Here is a 26,832-nt window from a genome sequence, read left to right as displayed (position 1 = left end):
ACTAGTCACAATCTGAGCCTATCAGTGGCAAAAACAAGCACTTTAGTGGATGTACTTTGTAGGGAAGTGCATCTTCACTGGTCTCACGATTCGATTTAATATCACAATGAAACACCTCAAGGGTTGGAATTTCTAGGCACCTCATTACGATTATGAGGGCTATGATGCGAATGTAAAACGAATTGGATAAAGATGTATTTTTCCCCTCACTGTGTGACTACTTGGTACTTTTAAAGCTAAGTATTTGTAACAATCCAAAGAAGTAGGTAGTAATGAAATGCAGATATTTAATGTTACTTCATATATGTGTAGCTAACATTGCATAGCATTACTACATTATTACAGCGTTATTACTGACCTCTGCTGCTGCTATTTTTATTTCTAATGCTGCTGTTATTTGTATATATAGGGGTTGAACTACGCACTTTACAATGCTCCAACCAAACCACATTCACTCCACCTTAACATATATGTGTTTCTTTTTTTGTCTTGTCTAGTGTAGTTACATGTTTGTGTTTTGTCCTGTAAATTGATCATTGTAATCTTGTATTGAACACCATGGGCCTTGAGAAACGGCATTTTGTTCATTGTGTACTCAGTATGTGGATGGATGACAACAAATGAACTTGAACTAGCAGCCAAAAAATCCTGCTCAGCTTCCAGCCCGCAGAATGTTCGTTACGTCAACATTATGTATCAGTTAACCTCTAGATAATTGATTCTTGACATTTGTGAATCGATTCTTAATCGTCCAATTCCGCATCGTGATGCATCTAAAAGTCAATTATTTTCCACACCCCTAGTCGACAGGAATTACAACCACAGAAAACATAGGGTCCAGGTAGAAAAATACCAGTTAACCCTTACTGCTTTTAGCAGAGATGCTCAGTCTGTCAGTCATAGTTGGGGTGCTGAGAGAAGGTCACTCTATGGGCCTTTCCAAAACTAGACCCTCGCCACTTCCACTCTGACATGGAGTGAACTCTGGTCGACGTCACCCTCCAGGCCAAATCAAGCTCCCTATCCCGCGTAGGGTTTAAATACAGTGACAACTTTTGGACGAACTACCCCAGCATAAATACGATCTGGCGTTACCACTGCACTCACTGCTATAATACGTGTATTGAAGCATTATAGGCTATAGTCTGGAGAATTAAATATATAAAGACTTAGGCTAACTATTTTTCTTTAATGCCTTTGTTGCTTGTTACGTAGCCTAATCCCCCTGTGTATCCCGTTGTGTCATGTTCTATTATTCTGTAGTTTAATGTAGGCTATTTTGTTTTGGCTGAAGATTTTCTATAAGATGAATACGATTCAATAAAAACAACCTTTGTATTTTTTATCAGAAGAGCCTTTTTTTTTATTAAACACAATATAACCTTTGGGCTACGTTGTTAACCTGTGAATGGTGACGTGACATGCAATGTTAGTGTAGTTTCGAAAAAAAATAATCCTACATGTTAACCGGCGAAGTGACAAATCGTGCAGCAAAGGGTGTTCAACAAGCCAGCATCGGTGCTGACTCAGCATTTGAGGGTTTAACAACCCACTACCACTCCGCCCTCATTGGTTTCGGATGGCACTCAGTGTGGCGGACCCTCCGCATGAACGCGCAAACGGAGTGGAAGTATGTGGGAGAGGGAGGAGCAAGCAGTTTCGAGGAGGCCCTATATAACCATACCAAACGGTGGACAGGATAACTTATATCCAAAAATTAACAACAATTGAGAATGTTTTACTCTACAGCAGACAGAAAACTTGAACACCAACATACTGTATGTCAAAGCAGCCACAGCAGCTACACAGTCACCAACAGGAACTAATGCATGAGAACTGCAAGGAGATGAAGAGGAACAGCACCTGGACGAGAGAGATTTGACCCACGACCTGGGGCTAAATAAAAAAATGATTAGGTTATATATTATTTATATTGTTGATTTCATTAATACTATTGTTGATTTTCTTGTAATTGCCAGTACGACTATAATATGAAAAGCCCAAATAATGAGTTAGCATAATAACGTCACTTAATATTGATCACAACTGACATTTAGGCGGAATATGACAACATTTTGTAGTCTGGCGATGCATCGTACCAAGATAATTCAATGCAACCTTCCATGATTGTAGGGGAAACGCACCCCAGTTCATCCCTGCTTTTAGCAGGGACGCTCACAGTCTGTCACAGTTGGGGGTGCTGAGAGAAAGTCACTCTACATATAGAGTGACCAGTATGTATATCTGTATGTAGACACACAGATATACATACAGAACCAACATCACAAATAAAAGCCCACACATACTGTACAGTGTGGATAGTTAAAGCTTTCAAATCTAAAAGAGACCATATGTAATTATGTAAAATAAAATGAGATGTGATCTAACCATAATCAGAATACTACATTTAAAAAAAATGTTTATGATTTGATCTTGGCACTAGGTATTTAAATAAATTTCTGCAAAATATAATTTGTGAAACTTTAATTTTACAACCGAAAACATACAAAATCTAATATCCCTATCATTTTGAAAGTCTAACCGGAAGTTGCACATTTATTGTTGTTAACTTGACCGCAGAGCCCTGCACATGGTACGTACAGTGGGTACGGAAAGTATTCAGACCCCTTTAAATTTTTCACTCTTTGTTTCATTGCAGCCATTTTCCAAAAATCAAAAAAGTTCATTTTATTTCTCAGTAATGTACACTCAGCACCCCATCTTGACAGAAAAAACAGAAATGTAGAAATTTTTGCAAATTTATTAAAAAAGAAAAACTGAAATATAACATGGTCATAAGTATTCAGACCCTTTGCCGTGACACTCATATTTAACTCAGGTGCTGTCTGTTTCTTCTGATCATCCTTGAGATGGTTCTACACCTTCATTTGAGTCCAGCTGTGTTTGATTATACTGATTGGACTTGATTAGGAAAGCCACACACCTGTCTATATAAGACCTTACAGCTCACAGTGCATGTCAGAGCAAATGAGAATCATGAGGTCAAAGGAACTGCCTGAAGAGCTCAGAGACAAATTGTGGCAAGGCACAGATCTGGCCAAGGTTACAAAAACATTTCTGCTGCACTTAAGGTTCCTAAGAGCACAGTGGCCTCCATAATCCTCAAATGGAAGACGTTTGGGACGACCAGAACCCTTCCTAGAGCTGGCCGTCCGGCCAAACTGAGCTATCGGGGGAGAAGAGCCTTGGTGAGAGAGTAAAGAAGAACCCAAAGGTCACTGTGGCTGAGCTCCAGAGATGCAGTCGGGAGATGGGAGAAAGTTGTAGTAAGTCAACCATCACTGCAGCAATCCACCAGTCGGGGCTTTATGGCAGAGTGGCCCGACGGAAGCCTCTCCTCAGTGCAAGACACATGAAAGCCCGCATGGAGTTTGCTAAAAAACACCTGAAGGACTCCAAGATGGTGATAAATAAGATCCTCTGGTCTGATGAGACCAAGATAGAACTTTTTGGCCTTAATTCTAAGCGGTATGTGTGGAGAAAACCAGGCACTGCTCATCACCTGTCCAATACAGTCTCAACAGTGAAGCACGTGGTGGCAGCATCATGCTGTGGGGGTGTTTCAGCTGCAGGGACAGGACGACTGGTTGCAATCGAGGGAAAGATGAATGCGGCCAAGTACAGGGATATCCTGGACGAAAACCTTTTCCAGAGTGCTCTGGACCTCAGACTGGGCCGAGGTTTACCTTCCAACAAGACAATGACCCTAAGCACACCGCTAAAATAACGAAGGAGTGGCTTCACAACAACTCCGTGGCTGTTCTTGAATGGCCCAGCCAGAGCCCTGACTTAAACCCAATTGAGCATCTCTGGAGAGACCTGAAAATGGCTGTCCACCAACGTTTACCATCCAACCTGACAGAACTGGAGAGGATCTGCAAGGAGGAATGGCAGAGGATCCCCAAATCCAGATGTGAAAAACTTGTTGCATCTTTCCCAAAACGACTCATGGCTGTATTAGATCAAAAGGGTGCTTCTACTAAATACTGAGCAAAGGGTCTGAATACTTATGACCATGTGATATTTCAGTTTTTCTTTTTTAATAAATTTGCAAAAATTTCTACATTTCTGTTTTTTTTCTGTCAAGATGGGGTGCTGAGTGTACATTACTGAGAAATAAAATGAACTTTTTTGATTTTTGGAAAATGGCTGCAATGAAACAAAGAGTGAAAAATTTAAAGGGGTCTGAATACTTTCCGTACCCACTGTAGACCAAGCATGACTCTGATGAGAACTGTGTATATCTGCCATTAGCTTTGAAATTCTGTGTCTCTCGCTCCCTCTCTCTGACCTGGCCTGATTGCATCCAACAGATGTTCTGTCCTACTGCAGCTGGACACAGTGGGCTCCAAACACACACACTATCGCTCCAGACCCCTGTCACATTCTTGACACAGTCTGGGGTCCCTCGTGTCGTAAGGAAGCCACATGGGGCCAAATCCCAGCGTTGTGGTAGGTAGATTATGTAACTTAATTACTCGGATTGTTTCTTTTTTCTTTTTAGTGAAGTTTTTGTTCTTTTGTTCTTTCTTGGCCTCATCCTGCGCCACCTACTCCTGCCAAACAACAGGCAACAACATGCCTGACATAACAGCAAGGCTCCTGGGCGACAACGTGATTGGCTGATGGACAACTTGTGAGCCCAGTGAACAGTCCCTTTGAATATTAATGATGTTACAAGAAACACACATAACTGTGACACAGAAGAGCTCATTTATAACACATAAACACACACCTGTCACCACTCATATGACTATTGTTTGAGGTGGTGGTTGTTTAGCAACTACCTCATTTAGCAAGTGTTGGGGCAAAAACATGACAAAAAGTCAATATTAATGATGTGTTAATGAACATGTGACTGCACCAGGGTGCAAACTATGGGGGAGCCAAGGCCTCAAGACATCAGATCCCCTAAAAGCATGATTTGTGACATTTTGTGGGGTCTCTAAAATAATAACAGCATGCTTTATTGACATTAATTTCTATATTACTCTATCATCATGGATCCATGCATAAAATCAGGAGCGTCCGACTTCATCCAGCCAGAGGGAACGATCACCGACTGACCGTAGCATCAAAGTGAGCTTCCCCGAAAGCTAGGGTATAGTTTGTACACCGCACAATTGTTTATTGGAACATCAGCGACAAACAAAACACCTGTTACAGCTTATTCAAATACGTTTAAACTTAACTTCTATGTCATGTGCGACTTTGTTTAAGCATTTATCAAAAACGGTATCACCATGTGGTAAGATAATGCCACAATCATCTGTATGCTTTTATATTATTTTAAAGTAGTGAGCATTCACGCAGTTTCATCCAGTGCAGCTTTAAAGGTGGTGTGTATGATTTTAATCCCAAAAAACGTCTTTGTCAAATTCAACAAATATCTCTTCGCTAAACTAAGCTTAGTGACATTACTTGCTGTGTCACTGGCTTTACATCATGGTATAGGACTTCTCCAGAATCGCATACCCTACCTTTAACCACTAAACAAAATGACATTATATTATTATATTATAAAGGATTTTTTTGTGTGCATGACACAAATTTGGACCTAGCCCCAGTTTGTGCCTCTTTTGAATCATAGCTGAATTTGAGTCACAGCACTAAGCTTTACTTTCTCTGAAAAATAAATGCCCTGCAATCTTTGAAAACGATTTTTCACCTTGCATCTGTATTTTCTAATCCAGATAGCCGGAAATAACACACATGCCCTTTTATTTTACTGAGCTTCCAGATTAAAAGAATCTGTGGAAATACGTTCAGAACAACTGCAAGAGTTGTTAAATGACCTTCTAGGTTTTGCAAAGATTGAAATGAGAAACAGACAATTAGCAACTTGAATGTAATGGTAATACAAAAAAAGGCAAAAAATGGGGCTAATGTGGGTCATTTAGAAAATAGAAAAACATTCTGAAATTTAAATTTTGTTTACTGCTTGTCATAAGGGCTTTTCACAGGATATCATATAATATGGCATGAGAGACAAATGAGGGAGTTTTGGCTTATAGCCTGATATTTAACCAGACAAATCACACAGGTCTGTGTTCCAAAATCCCACATGCGACGCCTCTGCATCTGAAAATTTGACGGACTCGCCAGACTGCAGCAAGACATTTCATCTAGAGTCGAAATGATGTTGGTTCAGTTTTGAAGCAACATGTAACGAAGAAATATGATCATGAAGGAGCATGCACAACTCTCCTCTGATCTGACATTTCTACACATTCTCATCACCCTTCAACAAACCTTTATCTTAATATGTGATTTATTCTTCCATGCAGACAGTCAACACATTTTGTTCAAAAAGGTGGATTCTTGCACAGACTGTATTTATGCAATTTCGCTTCTGAAAAATTTCTCAAAACAGGCATGAGCTTAAGACAGATTCCCCGGCTTTTCAGTGGCTTTCACAGCAACCAATTAACATGAGCAGGAGCCTAAATGAATATCAAGTTGTTCCCTCCTCCTCTCTTTCTGTCTAGCAGTGAACACTGATCTCCATCTCATCAACATGTTGCGACATCTCCCCTCCACACACACAGCTCAGCTGATGATGGGACAGCTCGGGTCAAGCATTCATCAAAACAGAAGACAGTGTGCCTTTTGATTGATTCTCTGTGTGTGTGTGCCTCTCTCTCTCACTCACACACATGCACACACACTAAAATCCCACCAGGACACTACAGCCATTAGCGGCAACCAGGAGGAACATCAAGAGATCCAACTGGATGTTTTGTTTGTATCGGAGGTTTTTGAGGTATTTATTCAAATTAAATTATGTGGTTTGTTTATATATATACATATATATAACAATGAGTAACTAAATTCAGCTATGTCAGTGTTGAAATAAAAAAACTAAATTGTTCCAAGCAGCAATGTTTCTGGTATCCATGTCATATCACTACAGGAACTTATTATGTGTGTGTAGAGTATGGTTGGTAAGCCTTTCTTGTACACAATGGTACATTAATCACAGATAATATTATTATATAAGACCTTGTGGAAGTAATTTCTAATGATTTTGTCTTACAAAATGACATTTAACATCTGCTATAGCCTAACTTTGAAATGTTCATCTATGTGTATGTCACTACTCAATATAGACAATTTACTGACTTTGTCACACTTAGGATTTGTTCTTAATTTCTAGTACAATGGCCATACATTTCCCTTACAGTGCCTGACAAGCAGTTTGATTCGTTTACTTTGTCATATTTTATTAGTAATCTCCCCTCATTCCCACCATAATACTGGGCTGTGCTTCTTTTGTAAAGCATGACTTTCAGACAGAAGTTAACTATCTGTTCTGTTTCTATTCTTATATATATTTTTTAATCATATTTTTGTTTTTGCTTGTACTCACGCTGGTGGGGTGGATGAGCGGTAAGGGAAGCAGGGACAGCGGGATGAACACCACAACGATCAGCTTCCTCGCTTTCCACAGCTTCCTGAACAGATCCATCCTGGCTGCGGCCTCCAACCTCATGGGTGACCCGGGGCTCTGGGTCGGAACGGCCACAATTCAGCAGAACCGGGTGTGAAAGTCTCAAACCGCCAGCGACCGGGGGGGGGGGCTGGGGGAAGGAGTCAGTCTCCTGGCCGCGCGTAAAGGTCTCTTTTGGCTGTGCGTTTTTACGCACACACCGTGGACTGTGACCGGACCTGTGTGTGTCTCTGCGAGGTGAGTGACCTTGCCCGAATTTTCTTTTTCAAATCTGAGTTTTACTTCCACCGCGTCTGAGTCCCGTGCCATGCACTACACCGCCGAAGTGCCTCTCCTCCTCTGCCTGTTTGATGCGGTGTGGAGCATCAGGTGAGGCTGTCGGCTCATTTATGAGCCTGGATAGGTATGCTAATTAACCACGGCTTTGCTCCACCCTCACTAGCTGTGTATTGACCAATCAGGGGTGAGGAGGTTTGCACAGGGGCGTGGGTGTGTGCGTAGGCTTTTATTTTGAGTTTTTGTAGGAAAATGGTCTCCGAATATAAACAGGCTAAGAAGGAACTATATATAATACCATTAATTTATAAGGGATGCTAAAATAATGGAAAATGGGATTCGGCAGGAGATAAATTATAAGGATACTATAAGACATATAAATAGATTAGTTCAGAATATTTAATGAGTAAAGAGGAAGCATTAAGTATACCACAGCAGATAAAAATGACCGTGTTGGTCATAGAACATGCTATGAAGTGTTTTAGTGTGTTTGTGTGAGCTTTTTTTTTTAAGTAGTTGGCCTATATAATTAATTAGCTGCTTAATCACTACCAAGTATTTTAATTATATAGTTTTAAATCACATAATCCAAACAGGAAACTTTAACACATAGCCAAGCTTCCACAAATAGAGCCCGGGATGGGAACCACTGCACTGCCCTCTAGAGGATTCACCGAGTCAGTAAGAGCAGCATGACCCAGACAGGGGCCTGGGGCCTCATTTTTGAAGGTTGCTATGCACAAAGAAAAGTTACTTAAAAGGGTTGAAATTTGTTTACAATTGTGCGTACTAAGCAAACTTTTTCAGACGCGGGATTCAGCAATGCCTAATGGTGAGGTCACAAAATAAAGCAGACAAAATATGGGCTAAAGCACACATTGCCACATGTCACTAGGCTATGTCGCTGATAGACTACAACATAATAGTTTGATAATTTATGTGGTTTATGGCGAACATCAAAATAAAAAAAAAGTGAAGGGAATCATTATAGGTATGATTATAATCGTGTATGGTTCCTTCATTGATTATTTAATTTTATGTTGTAAAACCAAAACGGAAAAACAAAGCAGCTGCCTGTTGTTTGCAACAGCTGTGGTCTGCTTCCGGCTTCATCCAAGAAGAGGGAATGATCACCGACCCTCCGCAGCGCACCAGGTCGCTCCCACGACCTCCTCTCCCTGTACTCTCCTGTACCTCGTATGGGCTGTGTTGCCAGTGGAACCGGCGCACTGGAGGTCAGTGGTCTTTCCTTCTGGCTGGACGAAGTCCGATGCTCCTAATTTTACGCCTATTCATGTGTTACTGCAGCTGGAGGCTCTCCGCAGCGCCGTGCAACTTTCTGAATTCTTCCACCTCACCAAGAAAATAAAGGTCAGGTCGAAACTGTGTGGCGATGCTGAACAACCTGAACCTTTAATCCATATATGATTCGTTAATATAAAGCTCGTCGATTCAACTAATAACAGTTCATGTTTGCTGTGTAGGGCCTACTACCATTGGATGTCCTGACAACTATCACTGAATTCATTTGTAGAAATCTTAAAAACCGGAGGATTCTTAGGCAACTTCTGAGGCTTCCTGTTCCTGTCCCAATTGCTAGTGAGTTACAAATTGAATGTTGAGCCTTTTGTTTTTCTAACTAACTAATGTGTAGGATGTCTGCAGTGAACACGGCTGTGCTGATATCAGTCAGCGCGCAAGCATAACAAAACCGACAAAAAAAATGTGTTCACTATGTTCAGATGATATCCCAGGGTGGTGGATAGCACTGATTGATACGATCATAGTTTGTACATCAAGTGTGTAGTAATCTGTATGATTGCTGAAAACATAAATACGGCGGTGAGACTCGTGCGTTATGCTGCATGATGGATGCGCTGGCATTTCCTGACCTTTTGCTGGAAATGTTTTTTTCCTCTTTAGTAGCAGAGCAGTTGCCTGCTTGGAAATCCAGCCTTGGTTATCACTGTGTTAATACATTACATTTACTCATTTAGCTGAGGCTTTTATCCAAAGCGACTTACAATTGCTATATACAGTTTGTCAGAGGTGGCACACCTCTGGGGTTAAGTGACTTGCTCATGGACACGTTGGTGGATGTGTTGTTATCTAATGGGCATCCTCACCCATAATCCTCTCACATTTTAATATGTGGTTTGATTCTGTTCAAACTGTACCAGTCAAAAGTGTGGATGCACTCTGTCATTCAAGTGAATGGGAAGTTATTTTCATACTTTTGACTGGCAGGCTTACTGTATGTGGTGCTGTTTTCCTTATAATCACTGACTGCAGCTCACAGTTGATCTTTTTACTCACATAATGTTACCAGTATTGGAAGCGGCTAGAACTGGCTGATAAAACACTGCACTGTGAATCTTCAGCTTATTTTCTGTTTGCATTACTGTCACCGTGGCTAAAAAGTTATGTGACATTTTCCTGCCAGGAGCAGGCCCTGGTCAGAAGTTACAAAACACTTTTAACACATTGAGTGTTAAAAGAAAGCGGTGCACTTAAAACCATGCCCTGCACATGGCCATGTGCAGGGCCCTCATCTGACAAAAGCTCCAACATAGCCTACTCTATGCAGCATTTAAACTTGCCAAACAGGCTTTTCCTCCGTTGTGTAATGAGGATTAGTTCTTATCTTCTAGCCAAGCAAACAAAAACCGTGGCTGCAGGGTAAAAGCAAGGAGATGTTTCAATCTACCATGATACTGAGATTTAGTACAATTATGACAAGTGAATGAAGGAAATGTACTATTTTATGCTGAAATATTACCACTATCACACATACCACACACACATGAACGCTTCTGACTGGTCTGGTTATAACTTACAGAGTTTAGCTCCACAAATTAGGTTCACTTTGGTGTGTATGTGCGTGTGTGTTTGTCTCTTCTTCATTGGACCTTTGAACTTACATAACCCAATCATTCTTAGCTAATTCTCACTAAACCTCTTTAGTCTTAAACTGTGTAAAACTTTGTCAATCGCTTCACACACGCAGAAGTAAATATTGCTTCAAGAAGTCTCCACACTGTAAGAAATATACTGTGATTCTGGTGGAGAAATAATAAATACATTCTTATTCAGCCTTAAAGGTTATATAATCAGTATTTTATAAATGGAGAAATAAATGACTATGTTCAATGTGAAAGGAATTGAACACAGAAAATTATCACCCAACTGCAGGTCCCTCAGCTCTACAGACAATTTTAGCATCATTGTTTTGGTTTTCTGGCTCACAACTTTACTGTTTTGGTTCATATATATACATATACATACATACATACATATACATATATACACATATATACACATACATGCATATATACACATACCTATACATACACATACATATATACATACATATATACACATACATGCATATATACACATACCTATACATACATATACATATATACATACATATATACACATATATACACATATATATACACATACATACATACATATATATATATATATATATATATATATATATATATATATATATACATATATACACATATATATACATACATACATACATACATATATACATATATATACATATATAGATACACATATATATACACATATATACACACACACATATACACATATATACACACACACATACAGTGAGGAAAATAAGTATTTGAACACCCTGCTATTTTGCAAGTTCTCCCACTTAGAAATCATAGAGGGGTCTGAAATTGTCATCGTAGGTGCATGTCCACTGTGAGAGACATAATCTAAAAAAAAAATCCAGAAATCACAATGTATGATTTTTTTACTATTTATTTGTATGATACAGCTGCAAATAAGTATTTGAACACCTGTCTATCAGCTAGAATTCTGACTCTCAAAGACCTGTTAGTCTGCCTTCAAAATGTCCACCTCCATTTATTATCCTAAATTAGATGCACCTGTTTGAGGTCGTTAGCTGCATAAAGACACCTGTCCACCCCATACAATCAGTAAGAATCCAACTACTAACATGGCCAAGACCAAAGAGCTGTCCAAAGACACTAGAGACAAAATTGTACACCTCCACAAGGCTGGAAAGGGCTACGGGGAAATTGCCAAGCAGCTTGGTGAAAAAAGGTCCACTGTTGGAGCAATCATTAAAAATGGAAGAAGCTAAACATGACTGTCAATCTCCCTCGGACTGGGGCTCCACGCAAGATCTCACCTCATGGGATCTCAATGATCCTAAGAAAGGTGAGAAATCAGCCCAGGACTACACGGGAGGAGCTGGTCAATGACCTGAAAAGAGCTGGGACCACCGTTTCCAAGGTTACTGTTGGTAATACACTAAGACGTCATGGTTTGAAATCACGCATGGCACGGAAGGTTCCCCTGCTTAAACCAGCACATGTCAAGGCCCGTCTTCAGTTTGCCAAAGACCATTTGGATGATCCAGAGGAGTCATGGGAGAAAGTCATGTGGTCAGATGAGACCAAAATAGAACTTTTTGGTCATAATTCCACTAACCGTGTTTGGAGGAAGAAGAATGACGATACATACATACATATATACAGGTGCTGGTCATATAATTAGAATATCATCAAAAAGTTGATTTATTTTAGTAATTCCATTCAAAAAGTGAAACTTGGATATTATATTAATTCATTCCACACAGACTGATATATTTCAAATGTTTATTTCATTTAATTGTGATGATTAAAACTGACAACTAATGAAAATCCCAAATTCAGTATCTCCGAAAATTAGAATATTACTTAAGACCAATACAAAAAAAGGATTTTTAGAAATGTTGGCCAACTGAAAAGTATGAACATGAAAAGTTGAGCATGTACAGCACTCAATACTTAGCTGGGGCTCCTTTTGCCTGAATTACTGCAGCAATGCGGCGTGGCATGGAGTCGATCAGTCTGTGGCACTGCTCAGGTGTTATGAGAGCCCAGGTTGCTCTGATAGTGGCCTTCAGCTCTTCTGCATTGTTGGGTCTGGCGTATCACATCTTCCTCTTCACAATACCCCATAGATTTTCTATAGGGTTAAGGTCAGGCCAGTTTGCTGGCCAATTAAGAACAGGGATACCATGGTCCTTAAACCAGGTACTGGTAGCTTTGGCACTGTATGCAGGTGCCAAGTCCTGTTGGAAACTGAAATCTGCATCTCCATAAAGTTGGTCAGCAGCAGGAAGCATGAAGTGCTCTAAAACTTCCTGGTAGACGGCTGCGTTGACCTTGGACCTCAGAAAACACAGTGGACCAACACAGCAGATGACATGGCACCCCAAACCATCACTGACTGTGGAAACTTTACACGGACTTCAAGCAACGTGGATTCTGTGCCTCTCCTCTCTTCCTCCAGACTCTGGGACCTTGATTTCCAAAGGAAATGCAAAATTTACTTTCATCAGAGAACATAACTTTGGACCACTCAGCAGCAGTCCAGTCCTTTTTGTCTTTAGCCCAGGCGAGACGCTTCTGACGCTGTGTCTTGTTCAAGAGTGGCTTGACACAAGGAATGCGACAGCTGAAACCCATGTCTTGCATACGTCTGTGCGTGGTGGTTCTTGAAGCACTGACTCCAGCTGCAGTCCACTCTTTGTGAATCTCCCCCACATTTTTCAATGGGTTTTGTTTCACAATCCTCTCCAGGGTGCGGTTATCCCTATTGCTTGTACACTTTTTTCTACCACATCTTTTCCTTCCCTTCGCCTCTCTCTTAATGTGCTTGGACACAGAGCTCTGTGAACAGCCAGCCTCTTTAGCTCTGATAGTGGCCTTCAGCTCTTCTGAATTGTTGGGTCTGGGTATATACATAAATATACATATAAATACATACATATACATATATATATAGGGCTGTCAAAAATAGCGCGTTAAGGACGTTAATTCGTTGTTTGTCGTTAATTACGTCAATTTTTTTAACGCATTTCACGCATGCGCAGTGTGACCAATTATTCAGGTCAGGAAAGTGGTTGGGACGGGAGCTAGAGGCGAGATGGAGCAAGGTGAGCAATGTGGGCCTATTGACGGATTCAAATATAAAAAGAATGATGATGGTACAGTTAACAAGTACAAGGTTATTTGCAAGATTTGAAACAAGGAGTTTCAATTTCACCGGAGCTGTTCAAGCTTGAGGTACCATGTCAACGCCAAACATGCGTGTGCTAGGTCGTCATGTTCAGCAAGTGGTTCGCGCCAGACCACGCTGAATTTTCGCGGGCCATTAACAAAATCAACCTCAGATAATTTGACAAACAAAATAGCAAAATGGATTGCAAAGGATTGTAGACCCGTTAGTATTGTAGAAGACTCAGGTTTCATTGATGTTTTGCAAGTGGCGTCTCAAGACTCATCCTATAGGCCACCGTCAAGAGCCACAGTTATGACGAAAATCCACGAGCTCTATCAAAACGAAAAAGAAAAAAGGAAAGAGGTCTTGGCTCAAGTAAATCATATCGCCCTGACAGGAGACCATTGGACATCAGTGAATAACAACAATTACCTCGGAGTAACTGCACATTTCATCAGTGACACGTGGGAACTGAAGTCTTTTGCGCTGACTATATTAAAAACTGAGGAGCGTCATTTTGCGGAGGCTTGTAAAGAACAGTTCCTGTCTGTTGCACGTAAGTGGGACATCGAGGGCAAGACGAAAACAATTGGGACTGACAGTGCACGCAACTTGGTTGCCGCAATTCGACTAACACGCTATGAACACATGAACTGTGTCGCTCACATGGTGCAGAGAAGTGTCACGGTGAGTCTTGCTGAGAGCGGCTTTGTAAATGCTTTGGCCAAGGCTCGCAAAGTTGTCGGTCATTTTAAGCACAGCCCAGCAAATGCTGCGGAGCTTCAAGCACAACAAGTCAGCCTGGGAAAGAAGCAAGAGCCATTGATCCAGGATGTTCCAACACGTTGGAATTCGACGCTGGAAATGGTCAAGCGCGTGAGCAGAAATAAAGAGGCTGTCATCGCAGCCCTGGACAATCAGGATCACAAACTCGTTTTGCCGACCGCAGCAGAGTGGGAGAAACTGCAGAGGCTGGAGACACTTCTAGAGCCATGCAGGTAAATCAGTCTGTAACTTATCAAATAACATTGCTTTGATTATTTTCTGGAATGAATTAAACCAAGTCAAATATCAATAACTTGTATGTAAATAATAATAATGATAATAATAATGATGATAATAATAATAATAATAATATGTTGATAACCACTGTTCTAATAATAGACTGTCTCTGTGTGCATGTGTGTGTTTGTGTGCGTAGGTATGTAACTGAGCTCCTGGGTGGAGAGGCCTATGTCTCCACCCAGGAGCTACCTTCTCTCTGCCACTTGCGTCTCAAGATGGAAGCCTGTGATGAGGACCCTGCATATGTGGTGAGATTCAAGACCAAGTTCAAGGAGGACCTAGCATCCCGTCAAGAACAGCTCAACAATGCATGGCTCCAGATTGCTACAGTTTTGGATCCTCGTTTCAAAGACTTGAAATGCCTGCCCAAGATAGACAGGGAAGCGGTGTGGACCACACTTGAACGGATGCTGCAACAAGAATCACCCAGAAAGACACATGATGATGGGCCATCCAGGAAGAAAATCAGCCTTCTGCAAATGGGCTCAGATTCAGAATCAGAAGATGAAGAGGTCCAACCTGCCATACAGAGGTACAGAGCAGAGCCCACCATTAAATTGGAGGACTGCCCCTTGAGGTGGTGGGCATCTCATTCAGGAGCCCATGAGAAGCTGGCCTCACTAGCTCACAAATATCTAGCCACTCCTGCAACCACTTTTCCCTGTGAACGACTTTTCTCAGTTGCAGGTCACATTGTGAACAAGAAAAGATCAGCTTTACTTTCAGAAAATGTGAACAAATTAGTTTGCCTCAGCAACTGGCTGAAAGATGATGAAGCTCAGTAGATTTGAAAGGTGATGTTCAAACAAAAAGACCAGTTTCAGTGCAACATGTTATAGTAGTTAGAAACTGGATTTTTGAGCAACTGGATTAAAGAATGGACGAAAAGGTAAAAGATTGTTATTGGTTTGATTTAAAAGTTTTATTGAAAATGTTTTTTTTCCACATAAAAACACAACAGATGACTCAAATTGTGCAAAAATATGGTAGGTCACTGTTATGATTTGACTACATTTATTGCTTTATGTTCAATTGAATGCTGTAAATTGTACATCCTGGTTAAGAGGAATGCCAAAGAAGAAGTGATGGGACATTACAAAAACAAATATTATGGTGTGTAGTATGTTTCAGCTTGATTTAAACCACCGTTATTTGGCTGTGTTAATAAACAGACATAATATGAAAATTATGTATCTGTGTCTTTTTATTTATCTTTTGGTATGCATTTCAGAAAAAAAAAATGGTTAGGATTCAGGTGTAATTGCAAATAGTGATTAATCCTGATTAATCCACTGAAAATTCTGATTAATTTGATTAAAAAATTTTATCATTTGACAGCCCTAATTTTGTGTTTACAGCTAGTTTCCACTGGAAGAAAAAATGTGTTAATGCAGATTTAAAAACAACAACAACAGAAATGTTTAATTTGTCCGTAATTGTGGAATGTAAACTTCCCCTCAGGATGTTAAAATCCTGAAATTCCCAGAAACAATAGAGAGGACATGACCATATTCCTCTGTGTGGAGTCTATGGTTTACATTACACTGCAAGGTCCTGCCACTGACAGATCCATCTATTGTGGAGACCTACCTTCCATCTTATTTATTTATTTTTATCTTGGGGTTTTTTAAATATTTTATTTTGGCGTAATATTTTCAGGGTACTGAAATGGCTCGTAAATAGAGTGATTAAGCTTTTTCTATAACCATCTTTGCGTCTAGACAGAGGAGAGAAGATTTTTAGACAGATAACAGTCTTCATACTGAGGGGATCAGGACACCTGTAACACCAGAGTCTACAAACAGTAAGCATTTATTCATCCCAATACAGCGGGGGGGGTTTTCATCTTTTTCAAATCCTCTATCTTTGCACTATACGCTAAAATCAGTCAACAATAAATTCAACCTTCTATAGTTTCCCTGCACTAAACATGTGTAAACACACAATATACTGTAAGCAGGTATCTGTTTAGACAAGCTTCCTGTAAACTTTAGACTAGTCCAGTCTGCAAAGATAAAGTTGCAATGCCACCTAATAACCACAAGATGGCGCAGTATACTTCATTGTCATTTTACATTCAAAATGTTAACACTGAACAAACTTCGTTTTTTTGAAAGCAACTAATCTTCTCACGTGAAATGTGTTTTAATTCAACTAATTTCTATTAGGGTGTAGTTATATACATATGTGTCTTGATGGTGTGCAGAAATAAATAAGTCTTTAAATACTGCATGTTGCTACAGGAATCATTTCCTGACGTTAAATTTTGAATACCAGGAGTTTTTTTTATCCTTGCCTATATGTTTTATTAAAAACTTTAATAGGCCAGACATGTTCCTGTAATTTGAAAGCTTTTCCAGTTAGGCTTTTCATTTGGTCATCTTTGTTGTTGGGTTAGGAGGATGTTTCCCTCTGGATTACAGTTTAGTGAAAGACCTGAAATTTAAAAGGAGAATGTAAATGTAGTGCCAGATTGCAGCAAACTCTGACCTCAGATTATGAATCGCATCCAAAATGCATTTAAACACACACACCCACACCCCTCAGATTGGGAATGAAATCTAAATCCACATGAGTCTGCTGTTGGCCAGCTCCACAGCACTTTTAGTCTTTGATCTTTCAGCCCTCACACAAACAAGATCATTTAGATTTCATCAGTTTTTTATACATATTCTTAATATTTTTCATGTTCTTTTTTTAGCTCAAGGTTAGGTTTTTGTTAGTTTTTAGTGGGTTTTGTAATTTTTAAGATATTTTCAACCAAGTTATTTCATTGCCATTTTGATGCATTTACAGTGTGCTTTGTAAAGCTACTTACCCCCTTAGCTTCAGCATAGAAAATGGTTATACACTGTGAAATTTGAAATATGAAAGTTTAGGCTTTATATACTTGGGTGTCATCATGCTGCTGTCCTCTCAATGACCTTTCTTGGCCAATACCAACTAATCACTTTCTTACTAGTTAACTCTTACTGCAGCCAGGTCCCGCGGCGTAGATCAAATGGAAGATCAGACAAGCTACAGGGGTCCTAAATTCTCCCAGCCTCACACAGTGTCACTGCACATTTAACTGTCCCACTGCTTATTTCTAATCTGCCACTCCCAAAATGAACGTCAAAGCTGCAGGGAGTCACTCAAAGCTCGGATCTTCCTTTAAATCCTCAGATTTACAAGTAGTTCAGTGTTTCGGTCTTAAGAGTAAAACGGTAATCTGCACGTGTTGGAACCAGAGAATGAAGTAGTTATCTGTAAGGCTGATGCTTTTTTTAAACAAAAATGACCACACACTATGTGCTGAGATCGCAATAGGCCTACTTCAATAAGCGCTAAAGGACACTCCAGCAATGGTTTCTCATGGAGGATTAGTCCCCGGCTTTCTCAGGGATTTGACCCAGCTGCCTTTGAGTCCTGATCCTTGCCCTTCAATTCCCATTCCTCTTTTTTGACCGCTATTTTGCTTCTCTGGGGTCAGATATGGCTTGTCACAGCAGGAATCAGAATTGCAAGCCCCAAGACTCAGCTGGGGCTCACAAGAAAAACACTTTAGCAAATGTAGAATGCTTTTCCTCAAGTAGGAGCGACATGAATCCGATGAGTCAAGATCCTTCAATCTACAGTACCCCACTGAGCTGCAGTAAGACCCTGAGAGTTGTTTACTGTTGGTGTGATGATGTTGTGGCTGTGAGAGCAGAGTTACATGCGGTGCAGATGTACTGACAGAGCAGACAGTTTCAAAGAAGAAAGAGACGTGAACATGCAAATGAGCAAAGTGTTCTAACTAAAAATAAAGCATGAAAAATGATAAATGAGGAGTTTGAAATCATTCATGAAGATGCACTCGGAAGAAAAACAGTTCATCTCAGTTTTGTAACTTTGTTTGTACCTCAAAACTTTATTTTGAGAGCAAAGTCCAAAAGACAGGACTTAAACACTGATTAGTTAGTTGCAGAATCCTGACTTTTTGGGGGGAATTTTGTTGTTTTTTTTGGTTTTTTACACAAAACAGTGTGGTTTTCTTACTAAATATTTAGCTCTGATTTTGGTTTCTAACATGATCACCAGCTAGTCGGTAACCGTGTGTCAGTTGTTTGTTGCTGGCCAGGTAGTGTACAGTGGATTTATCAGAACTATTTTGCTAAAATAAAAAATAAAATACTGCTTGCTGCTGCTGGAAACAGACTGATGCAGAGTGAGAGTGAACTAAAATAGTACATTTACCAGGCTGTAAAACCAATACAAGGAGTTGAAAGACGCTAAAACGCTGTATAGAGTTGCAGAGTTGGGTCTGGGTGGGTTTGTGACTATGAGAGACTTGAAGGCATGGGGCATGAAGGCACAAACGTGCAATTCAAGAGTTACAAGACAGGAAACTAAACTATCAGATTTAAAAGTTGCCTGCAAGCACAGACATGAATATACAAACTTTCAAAACAAAATTGACAGATAAATGTAAAATGTAAAATAAAAAAAGTATGCAACTCTTTTTGCAAGCACGCCTTTAAGAAATTAATACTCTATAGATGAGTAAAACTGTTGTATTTTTACCTTTGTCAGAAATATTAAGTGGTGGAGCCTATCACAGCATGTATTTACTTTTATATGGGCAAAAACTACACAGTGCATCACAATGGATGTATTGGTCCTTAAACTAAAATAAAAAATAAAAATATTTCATTACAGCTTCACTCACACGGGCTTGGTTTACACAAGTGGTTTGGATCGAATGCTGAAGTCTTTCAGTAAAATGTAATCAAAGTGTCAGGGGAGTAAACCGAACTCCCAGGCGCTGCAGAGAATCCTGTTTCAAACTGCAGCCTAATCAGAGCTGCCTGTGGCTCAGTGCAGCCTCATTATCTCCTCATTTCCCCCAAGAATTTCTCTACATCTCCATTATTTGAGCTGCTGCCACAGATTACGGTGAGAAGGGCTGTCTTTTCCTCTGTTAACCTCTCGTTAGAGGAAAGACCCACTTCCATACTTTTTGTTGGCTTTATATGCTGCTGTGCTCCACACACACACACACAATACAAAAACACATGTAAACGTATATATAAATATACAAACTATGTACAGTATCAAGCTCCTCTCCTGTGGAACCAGGTTCCAGTTGGGTTCAGGATGCAGACATCTCCACATTTAAGAGTAGGCTTAAGACTTTCCTCTTTGATAAAGCTTATAGTTAGGCTGGCTCAGGTGAGTCCTGAACCATCCCTTAGTTATGCTGCTATAGGCCTAGACTGCCGGGGCACTTCCCATGATACACTGTGCACCTCTCTCCTCTCTCTCTCCATCTGTATGCAACCTCATCCCATTAATGCATGTTACTAACTCGACTTCTTCCCTTTCTCGCAGTCTTTGCATTCTTGTCCCTCTCCTCTCTCCTTCTGTCGCCTGTCACCCCCGTGTTCCTGCTCGACACCCTCTGCTACAATTATTGTCACTAGTCCTATTGTTATTATTATTATTGTCATTAATATTAGTATAATTGTCAGTACCATTAGTCGTTTTCTGTACCACTACTACTTTTACTGTTTGTATTTCTGTGCGGATGTTGTGTTTGCTGCTCCGCCAACCCTGAGTCACGGTTCCGGTTCTCTACCTCCTAAAAGGGAGTTTTTCCTTGCCTTTTTTGCCAAGTGCTTGCTCATGGTGGGATTTGTTGGGTGGGAACAAAGAGAACGGTCTGGATCTGTTGTATATTAACAAAAAAAGTATAGGGACACACTGACCGGGTCTGACACATGCAAATTTGCATCGGTGCATACACACAAATACCCAATATACTATATGCATGTGTGTGTGTGAACATAGCATAGAGAGAGACATTATAATACAAACTGAAAGTGGAGTGAGCAAAGACTGTGTTTGAGCGTACTTGTGTGTGTCGGTGTGCTGCGTTTTTGTGTTATATAACAGTATTCAATGTGCTCTGAGATGTTGCATTAGGGATTAGGTAGGCTGATAGTGACAGAGCTGCAGATTGCCACTGCCTCTGTGAGTGTGTTTGTGTGTACAGAGACAGACAGACCTTCTGATGTTTAATATTCTTCACAATAACTACACTGTACACTTAGCTTTATTGTTCATCAAAACAGAATGAGTGTGTGCTTCTTCTGTCTGCCTGATAAACTTTTCCAGTTTTTCCAGACATAAGAACTTGAAATCATTTCAACTTTTTCTGAAACCAAATTAGCTGTTAATTGTAGTTAAAAAATAAGCATGTATTATGAAAGCTGTTGTTCATAGTAACAAACCCACAGAGAATAATCACCCAGCAGTTGCCCTCAGCTGTGTAGAGCAGTTAAGCTTCTTTTAGCCCACTGTTTTGGTTCTGCAGCCGAAAACTTTACTGTTTTGGTTCACTCTCATCGCTCATCTCATCACATTAACCTTAACCTCCAGACAGCTGTCTTCAGTGAAAAAGCTCTAATAAACTTACTGTACACTACCTGCCCAGCACCTAACAACAGACAGACACAGTTAGCAACTACCTGGTGAACTCGCCTGTTCTCATTCCCAGAGCGTCAAATACCTACAATTTGACACGTCCTTCAGCATCCAACGCACATGGCAACTTAAGCGTCGTAGTTCAGCGCATTGGGGAAGCCCTTTAGCGTCACTGTTCAATGCTAAAAGTAGGCCTAGTATAAATAACAGAAAAGTCAGAGCAAAGAGGTGGTTGGTCGGACTTTCGGTGTTTAAGCCAACATTGATTCTTTTTAGTTATGCTACGTAATTTACGTAAGCAACATTATGTAACGTATGTCACATAAGCAACGTAGTAATCTTAACCCAAACTATGATCTTTTCCTAAACCTAACAAAGTAGTTTTGTTGCCTAAACCTAACCAAATTGCAATGTTTCACATTAACCACTAGTTTTTCTTTGAAAGTGTAACTGGAGGTTGCATATTTATTATTGCTAACTTGACTGTGGACAGCTACACATACTAAAAACATGCTAAACGGTACCCAGAGCAAAGCTAAGAGTGTGGACCAAGCGTCAACGGGTTGGGTGAACACACCGGAGCATGTATAGCCAGATATTTTAGGGAGTTAGCAGTTGGTGGAGAGAAAACAAAGCTAAACAGAGAGTGACTATCCAACATCCATTTGAAGACTGCCAGAGACATGACTCCAAATGAATGTTGCTCTGGGCCTGTTGTGTAAATAGGCAGCTGTTAGCGTTAGCACATTAATATTGTAACTTTTTACGTTGTTTTTGCAGCTTGTTTTGCTGCCACCAAATGGCCAAAAATTAACGCTGCTTTAAGGGCTTACTACTGTATTTTCCAAACCGTAAGATGTTCTTATTTCTCTTGTTTCACAGACCATGTCTCAGCAAGTTGTTAGGCTATCAGATCCAACATCTTCCTCATTGTCATCACGTGCTATGCTGACAATTTTCTTGGAGAGACTTCTACGTTAGATAAACAGTAAAAAAAAAAAAAAGCCTCGGTTTCACCTTCCAGTTTGACAATGAATGGAAAGTGGCGTATGCAGATGTGAATGTCAGGTTTGTGCTATAAAGCAATTCGGCAGACTTACACAATGATTCAACACAAATGTGGAGTAGAGGCTGGTAGAGACTGATAGTCAGCTCAGTGAGCATCTCATTTGTTTGCACTGGTTATACATATAGATTGTTTCATAATTAATGCCATAATTAATGTGATCATGGTGCCTCATTGGGCACCATGATCACCATCTAAACCATAGTGAAGAACGTCATCATGAGGATTATGGCTTTTACATAATGATTAACTGCATCCTTTGTATAAAAACGTGTGTGTTTGGATGTCAGCTGGGGACAAAACGTTGTTTACATTTCCATTGAATGTGGTTGAGGACTACTTTATTCATTTCTCCCTAATCTTCCTCCTCCTGATGCAATAACTTGGGTGAGGGAGGTGTGCGTGGAGGTCAACAGTCCTCCACAGCTTCTTAACTCTTTATAGCTCTGTGTCCAACTGCAGAGTTGGTTCTGTGTGTTCATCACAATGCCGTACCTCTTTCACATTACACATTAAAATATTGATTAGTGCAGCTTACCAAGATACCCAGATATCACAAAACAACAGCTGACCTTCATGGTGGGTGTTGGATTTGTTATTAATCTGAGATTTTCTCTGAAAAGAGTGCCAACTCATCCCTGTATTGCATTTTGCAATTCACATTTCAAGTTCACATTTCTTATGCATTAAGCGAATTTCCCAACATCAATTAAACCCTGACGCCTGAAACCACCTTCTTCGTTCAGGTCCCCTGATTTATACTGATAGGATGGGTGTATTTTTACCATTAAAACCTTGCCTAGTGCAGCTATAATTTGATGGCTTAAAATAAAATGTTGGATCAGTCCTTTGAAGCCTTCCGTGTGTCCACTTTGGCAAAGCTGTGGCTGTAAATAATGTAGTTTGCGGCAGCAGAGCCCGCCGCATCCCCATTTACTGGCCGAACATTTGATAGAAGGCAGATTTCTCAGGCTAAAAGCACTGGATCTCACTTCATCTGTCTTTCTTTTCCAATCTCTTGCTGTCTTTGCTTCTCTCTCTGATTGTTTTCCACCCGCTCTCATGTCATCACTCACCACGCCTGCTCGCTCTCCACTATCTCTTTCCTTTTCTCTCTCCATCTATTTCTCCTATTTCTGGTCCCACATGCATCAATTATTCACGTCTTTGCATGGACTTTATGACTATAGAGCTATCAATAAGAGCAATCAGAGTCATCATATTACACCTGAGCATCTACCTGTGACGTATACAGTCCCGCATGAGGATGCATGCACATGCACATACAGTACAGCCACAACACAAATGTGAGATTGTGCACATAGTACTCAGAGATGCAGGGGAAAGTAGGCAGGTAGTGAAGTCACGTTTTTCACCGCATAGTTGCAAGTGCAAAACACAAGAGAATCATAAATGGTATTGTAAAATTTATAAATCATGAGAAAGGCTTTTACATGCTGTGGTTAATAATCTTGAATTCTTCAGCTGATTCTCGATTTTACTTTAATTCTTGATGATGAAATAAGGGTAAATGAGCATTGTGGTGTAGCTTGACCTTAACCAATAATGTTCTCTCATGTGAGTTTAGCTGGAGCTAAAGGTTTTAGTGTGGAAAAGATTCACTGAGAGTAATCTAAACCTCGTAACTAGATTCTGGACTAACTTGCCAGATTACAACAAGCAAAGCAAAACGTGTGGGGTAGCTGACTCTGCAAGAACACAAAAAAGTGTGATGTGATTATTTTCCTTACATCGGTTGGTCCCATGTCAAGTGTCACTGAAAATAGAGGATCACTGACCCTTTCTTCAACTTGCTTGATGTTGTCTTAGCTGCCAACACTCTCCACCACCATTTTCTTTTACTTGCTTTGTGTATTTCTTTGTAAACTTGTATGTTAGCTCGGGCAACTACAGTGGCAGTGCACACACGCTGCGTTGCTTTGCCGTTAACCTCCTAACACACAACTATAAATTCTGCTTTAGCTTTCATTTCACTTTCCGACCAATTGTACTCTCTGTTCAAGCTGTATACATCGCCTGCCTCAAAGAAGTACTAGGAGGCAGGCTTCAGTGTCTAACACAGCCCACATAGCGAAAGCATCACCATTGGCAGAGCAGCAGCCAACATCTGTTTCTGCACTGCAGGCGTTCAGGCACAATATTGCGCGCAGGTCACCACACACAATCACTGTTGTTACCAGCATGAAAAAAAGAAAAATAAACTTGAGGTGTAAAAGGATGCTTCAAGTTACATCTGTTTAGTGAGTGAAACTGAACAGACAGAATTGTATCTGTTATGTCAGAAACATGGGAAAAATACAATAGAAATACTTAACCTGTCAAGTCAACCATCCTCTTGGACCATGAGTTAATTTACTGCTGGTTGACTCAGGCAACCAGCTGCTGTACTACACACTGCCTATACTACAGTACATGGTGCTTTTGGTTGGTTTGGGCTTGTGTGTTATGTTGTAAGACCCTCCAGTCACACATTGGATGACAATGCTAATCGGTCTGTTCTGTTTCTCTCCTCAGAAGCCTTATACACCCCACCTTGTGATGGCAAATATTGATCAGTCTGAAAGTCTAAGTGACACCTTTAACCACCTTTACTGTCAATACTGTGAAACTGCCGCGTGAGAGGGACACATGGGGAGAGGGGCAGAGATGGAAAGAGCTGCAACCAGGAATATCAGGACTTAAGGCTGCATGAGTTAGAGCTCAGCACAGCTCAGCGAATGAGTTACTGTTATGCAAGAGCTCAGTCAGCCCAGCTGGAGATCAGGAGAAAGAGAGAGAGAGAGAGAGAGAGAGAGAGCGCAGCGGACCGAGTGAGCAGTGAGAGCACGAGTGAACGAGCTGAGGGAGAGAGAGGAGAGGGCTGGAGAGAAAACAACAGCAAGTGAGCAGAGAGCAAGCAGATTACAGCTGGATCTACCATACACACACACAAACATACATGAACATACACACTCCCTCACTACCTCTCTTTCTCTGTCATGCCTTCTTGCAGCAGGGCAGCAGCATGAGTGGCAACACAGAGGGGGTTTTCCTCTCTCCGCCGAGTCAGTGAGAGAAGAAGAGGACAGACAAAGAAGACTAAAGAAGAATTAAGAGAAGAGGAGAGGTAGGAAGGGGAGTAGAAAAGCAGAGGAGGAAGAAGAAAGGAGGAAAGGGAAGCACCAAACTTTCCTCAAGGATCTTTCCACCTCATACTGAGACTGTGGAGTCAGAGCACCTGACCATGAGGCTGTGATTCCTCCTCTTTCTTCTTTCCTCTTGCAGACCTCTTCTTCTTCATTACCTGGTCCCATGTCTCCGAAAGTGGGACCCACCGCTCAAAGCACAGGCACCCACCTATGGATGCTGCTGTGCCCCGTGTTTTGTACTCTGGTCCTGGCCAGAGGCTCCACGCTGAGCCCTGAGGACTCGCAGAGCACCGCTGCAACATCGCTGCTGGAGGACTGGACCGGCTCGACGATCCAGCTGCAGCCAGACCTGCAGACTGAAGCAGAGGGGCCAACGGAAGCACAGACAGAGGCTCTGACAGACACGCCAACTCAGAGCACTACCCGCAACTATACAGGTTAGTCTGTCTGGCAGTCACCTATTGATTTCTTTTTACCGCTACTTTCCTATCAGTGTGAGGTTTAATGATGATTTTTACTTGCGTGCAAAAAGTTTTCAGCTGCATGCTGAAGTGCCAGAGTTGAATCCACACTGACAGAAACCTTTCAAACTGACTAGAGCTGAGACGATTGGTCAATGCATCGATTGATCAGTCAACAGAAAATGAATAATCATCAACTCGATAGTTGATCATTCATTTCACCAATTCTTGAATGCCACAATTCATTGGTTTCAGCTTCTCAACTGTGATAGTAAAATGAAAATATTTGGGTTCTGGACTGTTGTTTGGACGCTAGCTATTCAAATATTTAAACTTGGGCTCTGGGAAATTGTGGTGGGCCTTTATCAGACATTATATAGACCAAGCAATTTATCCATTAATTGATATTACTCAAAATCAGGACTTTTGGCAAAAATTGCTTCTACAAAAGTCATAAACTTTGATTGCCCATTCCCAAAATACTAACTTGATACATTGGTATTTAGATTTAGATATTTAGATATACTGGTGACCTTCTAACACCACAGTTACTATATGTACTAATACTTGTTATTAGGCTTTCCATTGCCATCAACACTACCAGCAAAAAAATAAGTCCTTACAGGATCTTGAAACTGAACCTGTGGTGTTAAAGTCGGCTTCCATATTGATTTGTGTTTCTCCTTACCGTAACCCGGTCCCGACCTTAGGCCTAAGTATTTTCTCTGATACCTCAAGCTAGACTTAGCTCTAAATCTTAACCCTTACAACAGATAGCAGCGCCATATATGGTAAACACTATGCGAGGAGGAAACGGAGGAGGAGAGTTTGTACACAAGA

At 40.7% G+C, this 26,832-nt stretch overlaps 3 protein-coding genes across 5 annotated transcripts in view; 2 read left to right on the top strand and 1 right to left on the bottom strand.

The window, feature by feature from the left end:
• Nucleotides 1-7,546, bottom strand: part of slc13a4 (solute carrier family 13 member 4) — a 34,440-nt gene extending 26,894 nt beyond the window's left edge. For both annotated transcript variants that reach the window (XM_038738838.1, XM_038738840.1), the window contains exon 1: nucleotides 7,391-7,546. In XM_038738838.1, the coding sequence (XP_038594766.1) occupies nucleotides 7,391-7,513 (123 nt within the window). In that variant the 5' untranslated portion in view covers nucleotides 7,514-7,546. The remainder of the gene's footprint in view (nucleotides 1-7,390) is intronic.
• zgc:162331 (uncharacterized protein LOC793007 homolog) overlaps nucleotides 6,536-26,832 on the top strand; it is a 45,898-nt gene continuing 25,601 nt past the window's right edge. The window contains exons 1-3 of one of the 2 annotated variants that reach the window (XM_038738842.1): nucleotides 7,573-7,708; nucleotides 25,396-25,509; nucleotides 25,668-25,968. In XM_038738842.1, coding sequence (XP_038594770.1) covers nucleotides 25,695-25,968 — 274 coding nt within the window. In that variant the 5' untranslated portion in view covers nucleotides 7,573-7,708; nucleotides 25,396-25,509; nucleotides 25,668-25,694. Of the gene's footprint in view, nucleotides 6,785-7,572; nucleotides 7,709-25,395; nucleotides 25,969-26,832 lie in introns of those variants that run through there. The other variant, XM_038738843.1, reaches the window with a different exon arrangement.
• LOC119918215 (zinc finger BED domain-containing protein 4-like) lies at nucleotides 13,527-16,055 on the top strand. The gene is made up of 2 exons (XM_038738841.1): nucleotides 13,527-14,802; nucleotides 15,006-16,055. Exons 1-2 carry the CDS (start codon nucleotides 14,117-14,119, stop codon nucleotides 15,652-15,654), a joined length of 1,335 nt encoding a protein of 444 aa, XP_038594769.1. The 5' UTR covers nucleotides 13,527-14,116; the 3' UTR covers nucleotides 15,655-16,055.

The sequence above is a fragment of the Micropterus salmoides genome, unplaced genomic scaffold (assembly GCF_014851395.1).
Source record: "Micropterus salmoides isolate LMB-PRFRI ecotype aquatic unplaced genomic scaffold, ASM1485139v1 Ms_hic_scaffold_23, whole genome shotgun sequence".
NCBI lineage: Eukaryota > Metazoa > Chordata > Actinopteri > Centrarchiformes > Centrarchidae > Micropterus > Micropterus salmoides.
The sequence above is the reverse complement of the archived record's forward strand: the minus strand, read 5'-3'. Positions and strand labels throughout refer to the sequence as shown.

Bases quoted from the DNA above. Each gene is read 5' to 3' on its own strand.
- LOC119918215 (XM_038738841.1), top strand. From the start codon at position 14,117: ATGACGAAAATCCACGAGCTCTATCAAAACGAAAAAGAAAAAAGGAAA. The intron at 14,803-15,005 runs GTAAATCAGTCT...TTGTGTGCGTAG, and splicing joins ACACTTCTAGAGCCATGCAG to GTATGTAACTGAGCTCCTGG.